The sequence below is a fragment of the Notothenia rossii genome (genome assembly GCF_949606895.1).
Source record: "Notothenia rossii genome assembly, chromosome: 3".
Lineage (NCBI taxonomy): Eukaryota > Metazoa > Chordata > Actinopteri > Perciformes > Nototheniidae > Notothenia > Notothenia rossii.
Window position 1 is genome coordinate 71,617,726 of NC_136901.1, and position 9,818 is coordinate 71,627,543.

General features: G+C 41.2%; 2 protein-coding genes across 2 annotated transcripts; one reads left to right on the forward strand and one right to left on the reverse strand.

Annotated features, from left to right (window-relative positions):
* The first annotated feature begins 205 nt into the window (after nucleotides 1-205).
* On the forward strand, nucleotides 206-2,445 carry vma21 (vacuolar ATPase assembly factor VMA21). The gene is made up of 3 exons (XM_079672133.1): nucleotides 206-405; nucleotides 714-823; nucleotides 1,497-2,445. Exons 1-3 carry the CDS (start codon nucleotides 350-352, stop codon nucleotides 1,637-1,639), a joined length of 309 nt encoding a protein of 102 aa, XP_079528259.1. The 5' UTR covers nucleotides 206-349; the 3' UTR covers nucleotides 1,640-2,445.
* A 3,535-nt stretch (nucleotides 2,446-5,980) lies between these two features.
* LOC307032405 (gap junction alpha-3 protein-like) lies at nucleotides 5,981-9,611 on the reverse strand. The gene is made up of 2 exons (XM_079670347.1): nucleotides 9,196-9,611; nucleotides 5,981-8,382 (listed from the first exon to the last, which is right to left on the reverse strand). The coding sequence occupies exon 2, from the start codon at nucleotides 8,356-8,358 to the stop codon at nucleotides 7,282-7,284; it is 1,077 nt and encodes a 358-aa protein (XP_079526473.1). The 5' UTR covers nucleotides 8,359-8,382; nucleotides 9,196-9,611; the 3' UTR covers nucleotides 5,981-7,281.
* Nucleotides 9,612-9,818: the final 207 nt, after the last annotated feature.

Sequence of the window (9,818 nt, forward strand, 5' to 3'; positions counted from 1 at the left end):
AATGATCCAGTGTTATTTATACATTTAAAAACTTTAAACTATTCATGTATAATAGAACATTTCAGCACCACACCGTAACAAGCATAAATTACAATTTTACACATGTTTGTATCATTAATGATAATCCATCAATAGCTAAATGCAGGACATTCACCTCGCTTTAAATCTCTAGCAAGTCTATCAACGCGAGACTAACTGTCGTCAAACTCGTCATGTGACGGTCCCGTGATCCTATGCGGAAGTATAGTTTTCATCACCGACAATAAAACGCAGACGTGAAGGAAATCGCTAATATTAACCGATAATACCTTACTGTTTTATCTTTATCTCGTCTTATATCAACCCAGCAATGGACGGATCTGTCAGAACAGCTTCAGACGACGGGCTGCAGTCTTATAACAGAGGGTGAGAAGAAAACAAGCTGCTGCTTTAAATGAAAAGCTAATATTAGCCTAGCTAGCTTCCTAGCCTACAGTTAGCATTACTGTCCGTGCAGTGACGACTGTCCTAAAGACAGCCCGTCCCCCTGAGCTACTTGGTGTTGAACATGTGTCAAAGTTTGAAACTTGACTTTAACTTAATGTGGCACATTCCTGGAAGATAACAGTAAACACAGCCATGGGACATCCCCGCATCAGTATTTCGCAGTCCCGTGGCTCCTGTAGTATTTCGCTGCCGTTTTTTCTGACCCATGCACTTGCCCTCCTCTGCAGGAATGAGAGCTCCCTGGTGTCAGCCCTGAAGACGCTGCTGTTTTTCACCATCATGATGGTGACTCTGCCCATTGGACTCTACTTTGCAACCAAGGCGTACCTCTTTGAGGGTAAACTTTGCAACCCAACCTATTAATATGTGTGTATGTTTGCTTCATTTACCAAATCTATAGGCCTGCTAATTCCAGCCAGGCTCCATTCGTAGTGCAAGGCAAAGAGATGTTTTGCAGTATTCTTTTTTCTAGCTTTAATTAAATGTAATCAGGGCTGCTGCACAATATATTGTTTGATTGATGCAAAACATTTCCCCTGACTCAAATCATTGTTTTGATATGCAGGCTCTGCACCGTAAGATCTATCACAGTTGTTATGGATCAATTTATTTAAAATCCAAAGCAGGCCTGACTAGTCGATGAAGTAACGATAAGTTAAATAGTAGAAAAAACCCAGAAGAAAGATTTTGTTTTAGAAAGACAAACGTCAATATTATGGAATTACTTTGTCCACAGAAAGGCGGTTGTTGACCGACAACCAAATTAATGTATTTCATTTAACAATACTGATGATAGGCTGTTACCAACGTGTATCTCTACAACCTTTCATTGGTGATACAAAATATTTTGTAATATACGCAAGACTGAATCAGGATTATTTTAAAGAGAGACTTGCATTATCAACTTTCATCTAATTTTGGCTTTGTTCTTTTTTAGGTGGTCTTTTTTTAAACGTATTATAGGCAGCTACTTGTCATCACTGCTAACTGTTCTCCTCTTCCTCTCCCAGGGTCCATGAAGATGTCCAGCTCTGACAGCTACTTCTATGCAGCCATTGTCGCAGTGCTCGCTGTGCATGTAGTTCTGGCGTTGTTTGTTTATGTGGCCTGGAACGAAGGAACCACGCCTAAAGGGAAGGGCAAACACGATTAAAGCATGTCCTTATCGGCTCGTTGGACCGGAGGAGACGGACAGAAGCGGCATGGATCGTACCCCCCCCACCATGGGCTCCAGCAGTAAACACAGCACCATCTACCAACCAGACTGTTAGGGGATCTGGTTCGTGCCTAGGCTCTAACACAAGGTTAAAGCATTATATTAATCCCTGGCGGGGGGAGTGGAGTGCTGGGTGTGTTTTTTTACCAGCTTCAGCAGGTCCGCTTTTTGACTTCATGTTCTCTTGAAATGTTACTTTTGTTGACCGAGGAAGGCCACTTTTTAAGAGGCTTTGTTAAAAGATAAGTGCTACGAGTCCATGCACAGGTCAGATATGGTCCTGTAGAAAAACATCTTCAGTTTTGATGCGTGTCACACACACGCACACACTATATGTGATTCAATGTGAATGTATGAAGAATTTGGTTCCAAAATGCTCTACGTCCATTCTTTGCGCTGCTGAATAATCTTCTGTCCTCAAATGTCCATTCTTCTGCATACATTGAATAATGACTTTAATTTAAACCCATGATGTGTGTAACTTTCATGCTGTATTTTGGTTCAAAATGTTCATAACGTTTTGTCCTTAAATGAATCACACATCTGTTTCTCGTTTGTGTTTCTTTCTTTGTGTTTGTAGTTCAGTGATATTTTGGAACTTGGAATAAGAAAAAATAGTTGTAAGATTAAATTATATTTAAAGAAATGTTTTGTATCGAAGATTTTTTGTGATTTGGGCGTGTTTGTGAAGTGTGAATCAGATGAGAATGTTGACTGGCTCCAATAAACTAGAAAAAAATCAATCTTTTTAGTTGTTTCTCATAATTTCAAAAAGTTTTGTGTGCTATTTTTACGACAGGAGTTCCTTATGTTTTTGGTGGATGTATCAAACTATGTGCATGAAATACGTATATCCTTTCGTTACTAAAGATATTCGTTAGTATTAGATAAGGTGGAGCTTTATTTATCCCGGTTGGGAAATTCAGGAGTGAAAGTAACAAAGTGAGAATGAAAAACAGGACAGTACAGATTAGCACAACGTAAAACAATTATACAAAAATGTAAAAGGAAGTTATATAGTAAATTAAAACAAGAGATATATATACACCTTTATATATACAGTCTATGATATATACATACTGTAGCTACTGTATATACAGTACACATATTTAAGTGACAAGTCGCATCAAGTTTCTGCTATATTTTCTTTTTACTTTTTGATACAAAACTTGAGTGCTTAACTGGAAATGCCTGCAGTGTATGAAATATAGCAGTGGCTTAATAAAATCTGATTTTTTAAAGTAGAATTTGGGAGGAATATGATTTATGAATGAGTCAATGAGCTGGTAAACAAGCTGTGTCACGCAAGGAGCCATGACTACTCTACTATTTGTCGTGCAAGCCAGAGTAAAAATGTGTGCAAAGCGATGCATGTACGTATGTGCACATTATTAGCACAGAGATTTGTGTTTGTAATGTCATGCGTAATCAAAATTAGAGCTTCCGTTGAAAACAAACATGATTTGTATTCAAGCACATGGTCTTTGCGCGGTTCTCTTTGTGATTAATAGGTTTGTTATTGTGTTTATCCCAGAAGCAAATTCAGCTGTCACTACAGCAACATAGTTAAAATGCAAAAACGAAATAACGGCAACAAATATTGAAATTGATTACCTAATTCATCCTCTTTCAAATCAGCAATCACAGTGAATTCTTTTTAATCACTTTCTTAAACTACTTCCAGATTGTTCCCCTTCCCGTTGCCATGCATATATATATATATATATATATCATATCAAAAACTACAAAGTGAGGATTACTATTACACTTTGTATTACTGGTCGTACTTTTGTTATTAGTTGTGGTAATGTCAGTAAGGCATTTTACACCATACTGACTACTGTAAGTGCATGGAAAGTATTCATTTGGCAGTAACCCCCCTCCCCAACAGCCCATGTGTGAGAATAGCTTCATTATGTATTATGTGTACATTTAACACACACACACACACACACACACAACTGCTTTTCCCTTCCTCGTGTTGTTCTGCCAATGTTGTCATTAATCTTGCAATAAAAAACATTAAATAAAAAATGCCTACTTCATTGACTCTGGCCGAGCTTCAGCTGTCACATGGAGCAACAAACCCCCAGCCCGTCCCCATAGACCACCCAACACAGAGGCCAAGACAAGACGTGACAGACGCTGAGCCATGATGGCGTTTTCTGCTTCAGAAACCGTGTCAGCAGCTGATTTCTGTTCAGTCCCCTCTGTGTCATGTGGGACTCTCTTCCACAGCACTAGTGTGGCTCTATCCTGCAGAAACTGGGGCTGCATTGACTCTAACAAGGCTGGTGTTGGTGATGAGGTGACATGCCTGCAAGCAATCAGATTGAGTCAGTCAGCAAACATCAGAAGCCTCGCTTTTCCTTTTGGCTGATATTTCTAAAGCTTACCCTAGCAGCCACATAAAGCTGGTGCAAGGGCAGTCTTTGCTTTTGGCACTGTCATTTATCACACATTAGCAGGCTGAGTGTGATGAGAAACAGGCCGGAGTGTGCTGAACAATTACTTTAAACAGGGATTAAGTAAACAACAACAATGACTGTGTTCTTTGTGGCCTACAATGAAATCCACATCCAGTACAGACTCTTTGTTTATACCTATGTCCTAATTGAAAACACAGATATTTAATATATCCTGAAGTTATTTATCAGTATGCATCTGTATCTTGATTTCCTTTGCCCAGCAGATGGCGTGCCCTCAGAGGAGCAGCATGTCAGTGTTAAAGTAAAAGCAAAAGGAGAGGGCAGTAGAGGACTGTGCTATAGCTTCTGATACATATTATGAAGCACAGGCAAGAGTTACTCATCAAATGATATCCACCATTACACACAACCAAGGGAGCGCTTTTCTGTGCTGTTACTATATTTCCCATTAAACTGGCTACAGCACTGAAGAAACAACAGTTTTTCTTATTTATACAATATTATTTTACTGTAAATTAAGTAATACATGTAAAGTGTATAATCGCTATTGACTCTCTAGATTAGTTTACATTACAATATACTACAGCATTTTTTGTTAAGCCCATTTATTAGAAATACATTGCTAACATTTACATTCCATTGTTTTTTGATTGTTTTGGTGCATGGCTTCTGTTCTGTACTGTTCATTTCGTTTTTTGAACAGAACTAGGCTAGAAATAAAACCAAATCTCCATTTAATGGTTTTTACTTCTCAATAACTCAATTACGTTAAGACCCTTGAGGCAATTTCACTTTTTAGGGAATGAAGAAAACATGTTAGGGGGGTTTCAGAGTTGGGGGAGGGTGTTGGTTTTGTTGTAGTGAGTAATCTAAATGTCCTCCCACAGCCCCACCTTCACGTTTCTCTCCATCTTTACAGAATGTGTTACTTAAAGCTGTTAAAATGATTAATTAAGCATTTCTCCCATAATTTTGGCAGTGGCTAATTCTCCTCCTATTTTGCATTTAGGTTGCGCTGTAAAAGAACACATGTGCTCATTATTATATTTGGATTTAAACAAGGTTAAACATTTGTACCTTGGTCTATGAATGGTACAATACATGTTGCCAGTTTGAAAGAGTTAGTCTACATTATTATGTCAAGTGTTGTATTATATATTATAGGGACATTGTTGCAGTTTTCCTGAAGTCAGGTAGAGGATTCTAAGAAAATACTGAAACCACTAACAAGGGCCTTACTTTTTACAAAAGACATCATGATGTGCAGCCCGTCTCCCGACCAGCCATTTTTGTACCTCAGACAAACACAATTCTTGACTAATGTATTGTGTCTGAGATGGTGATGCTGTTGTTCATTTCATTTGTAGAGCTACAAAATATACATAATTACTCAATGTCCTCTAAAGTTAACAAATCACAGACTTTATTACGTGATTCATACAAACCGAAAACCTTTACTTACAATCCTCTGATGCAACTGCAATATAAGATGTTGGCCTTGCACTAAAAGGATTTCATTTCAAAGTGCTGGAAATCCATCAATGCTCATAACTCATATCTATTGATCTTCATTTATCATTTTATTAACATTATTGCCCTTTTTCTAAGATATGATCACTTTATAACATCATGGTGTTTTATTTCCATCTGTGAAAGATTATGTTTTTTAGAATCAGAGACATTCTGGATGACTTTATGATTTATGGAGCCATACATTACACATAACAATCCTGCGTTTTTGTCTGGGAGATAAGAGACATCGTTTCTGGCTCCACAGCAACCTAAAGTATAGAATAGTATGACTACACTCAATCGTATCTCAATACATTAATAAACTTCAACTAAAAGAGTTGTTTTTTCAGAAAGTCCGTTTTTAATGCAAATAAAGAAACAATTGTATTTGTTATTCCCCTTGACACATAAATCATAGACAGAAAATGATGGAGTCTGAAAGTATGAGACATGCCATGTCATTCATTTGAAGGTTTCCATAGGGGGGGGCTCCTCTTTCCCGATACACCATGTTGTGCATGTGTGGGATATTCAGACCGCAAAGGCTTTACTCATGACATGTTTGTTCCTGCTCAACAAATGTTTCTGGGTGGATACTGATGACTCAAACTACACCTGGTACTGTAGATGCTCATTTAAGAGATTCAAAAATAAAAGACTCAGACTCATATATGTACAGTGCAGTTATCTGAGCTACCGTTCATAGAGACTATACATAGGACCAATATTATTCTTTCAACTCCTGAGTTGATTGTATTTTTTCCAGGAGTATGAAATAACACTTGCAACATGTGTTCCACTGAAGTGATTCTCCTTTTTTTTGCTGAGGAAGACTTGAGATTATAAATCCTCTGCTAACTTTGCAAATTTAAGACAGATTTATTTCAAGCAGTTTTACAAATATGGTTGTCACCAAGTACCTCACGGATAAACAAACGGCACAAACAGAGATATAAACAAGGATCAACAAAACAATGTGCTTGTAATTATGTACTTGCTGGCTGTCACAATAAAGGAGGTGGCCCAAATGTGGGAACTCCTGAGACCAGTGCAATTTCTTTTGAGGCGTGTCCTGGAATTAGGGTCGAGTATTTTCCAATGTTCAATGTGTTCGCACGACTTTTCATTTCAAGCCTAAGCAAGTGAACTACACTGGTGACCTCAAAACTGTTAAAGGAAGTTAAATGTTACTATTCACCCTATCTGATTTCCTCAAATGAGGTCAGGCCAGACATGAACAAGCCTCTGCCCTGGATTCTATTCCCAAAGTTTTGGCAGCTTTGTACACACAGGTGCGTTTTTTGGATTCATTCACATTCATGTAAAACCTGAGCCGACTATATTTGTTGTTGATTTTAGATTCTCAGGGACAAGAGTGAATCGTGGAGGGATAAAAACAAAAGCCAGCTATGGGACACTTCTCAGTGGAACAGAAGAAATTCATCAGAGATTTGACCAGCATCAGTCTTTGTACATTACTGAACAGCTCGGTGCACCCTGCAGTGTCACTCCTTTCTCAGTTGGAATGAGTCAATCCGCCATCTTAAAAAGGGGTCAGTTGAGCATGTGTGAATGCTTTCAAACAACATACGATCCCCTCGCAGCAACTTAAGACACCCCAGAGAAACATAAACCTCCTCATATCTGCAGATCGTCTATTCTAGTCTTGTTGTTGCTGTGTTTGGCACTGCGGCCGGGCCTGGCCTGTGTAGGTGACCCGGGGGCCGATCCTGCCCCCTTCTTTGCTTTCAGGTCACATTCCTCTGGGTTGCTGCTGCTCCTTTCCACCGCTAAATTGTCATTATTCTGTTTGTATGCCGCCTTGCTGTGGTAGGGGTGTAAGGACGAGTCTGTGCCCTCGGACAGAGGGGAGAGGTTGTAGCTGGGAATGGGGGGGTAGGGCGGCTGCACTTGGTGAAAGTAGTCGTCGTAACTCGGCCCGTACCCCACCGCCACCTCGCTGGGCTCCTTGTGGACACCCTTAAAGGATTGATAGCGCCTCCTGAAGGCGACGCCCTGGCGACACTTGGTGAAGCCCAGGTGGTAGATCTCTATGAGGTTGAGCAGCAGAGACACGCTGGCCACTCCCAGCATGAAGATGATGAAGATGGTTTTCTCTGTAGGGCGGGATATGTAGCAGTTTACCACATTGGGGCAGGGCGATCTGTCACATTTGTACATGGGCTTCAGCTTAAAGCCGTACAAGAGGTATTGAGCCACAATGAAGCCCACCTCAAACAGGGTTTTAAAGATCACATTAAAGACATATGTCCTCAGGAGCTCTCCCTGCAGGCGCACGTGGCCCCTCTCGTCCCTCACTAGGGGCTTCTTGGGCTTACCCTCCACTATGAGGGCCTGCTTGTCTGAATGTAAGGCATGTTGCCTGTCCTTCTCTGCCTGCTTTTCCTCCATCCGCACCAGGTGGAGGATGTGCCCCAGGTAGATCAACGTAGGCGTGGACACAAAGATGATCTGCAGAACCCAAAAGCGGACGTGTGAGATTGGGAAAGTGATGTCATAGCACACGTTCTCGCAACCGGGCTGCTTGGTGTCGCAGATGAAGCCCGACTGCTCGTCGCCCCACACCTTCTCTGTGGCCGCGCTCAGGATCAGGATGCGGAAGATGAACAGGACGGTGAGCCACACCTTCCCCACCACAGTGGAATGCTCCTGGGCTTTTTCGAGAAGCTTTCCCAGCAGGTTCCAGTCCCCCATGGCTGTGTGATCTCAGATCTGGGACTGGAGATATGAAAAGAGTAAAAAATTATTCTTTAATGTCCTTTGTGACTTATTTAATATTATTAATCTAATGGTTGAAGTGGGCTACAGGGTTTCTGATATCTAAATATTCTCTTTAACGTCTTACTAAGACGAGAGCAAAGCTGCTAACCAAGTGTACAACAGGGGGAGCAGGTAGTGAAATTTTCCACGTGGACGCAGACAGGATTATATTTACTTTAGGAGGGTATATATTTGGCAAGTGTGGACAGGGGGGGGTGGGGGGGGGGAAGGGCAGCTTCCAGTCATGATTCTGAGTCTCCCAGCCTCAGTGGCTGGAGCCACAGCTACATGAGTTATATATGAGGTGAAATAAAACACCGGGCAGATGTGGTTAGATTGAGAATTAGAAACAGTTGAGTACTGTCGGTCCTGTCAGCTCCTGTAACACATTGTTATAAATATATTCTACATTTGATATATGTACTGTGCAGTGGATTAACAGCACATTCACGGTCTGCTACTGTGAGCGACAATGAATTCTGATAACTGCTAAAACTGTGGCAGGTGAAATGATATTTAGGGAGCCACCACTAATAAATCTAGACAGTGTTTCAACACCTGTAGACTGTGTTGTAATTTTAAACCAACATGTAATCCCCCATAAGAAGAAAAGATCATGAACATGAATAGAAAACAGAGCATTGTTCCTACACAACACAGCCTGATGACCAATGACAGCCTCTATACCCTTATACTAAACTTTAACCACTAACCGTACCTTAATGTACCAAACCTAATCACAGAGAATTCAGATTTACTGGATAAACCCACCTTGTCAGCTTATGCATCCCCTGCGGTGAAGCCCTACACGTCTTCGAGGGTCCATGAGGCCGCCTGCTTCGCTGACAGGCCTCAGTGGAGAGCTGATCTTCGGGCCCCCAGCAATGCCCTTGAATGGACCGGAAAAGTGGACTTCTGCTGGACACAACCTCCGTTCCACACCGACAGACCCACCGACTCAGTCTTCTCGCCTCAAATACAACTAAGGCAAGAATCAGGACCCAGGCCTCGGGGTCTTCCACTGACCACAACACACACACGTAACCTGCTGGACCCTCTCTCAACCATGTCCGGCTGCCCAGCCTCCAACACCCCTCCCCTCCGCGGTTAAATTTGGCACAGGGTACACTCTCTAATGTAAACTAATAAAGCCCCTCTACTCGCTTGTTAGAGTGAGTGACAGGGCAGCTGGCCAATGAAGGTGTCCGCTAAGTCTGTCTGGCTATAAGTGGATCTAAATATAGCACGAGGGTCTCTCCTATCATGGGGGGCATGATTTGGAGATGAGTAGCCATTTGCATCCTCAAGTTACAATCACAGTGACAGAGAGGGAAAAGTTCTGTTTCTACATTTCAGTATTGAGAGTTGGCCCAGTATACAAAGGGAAAACACAG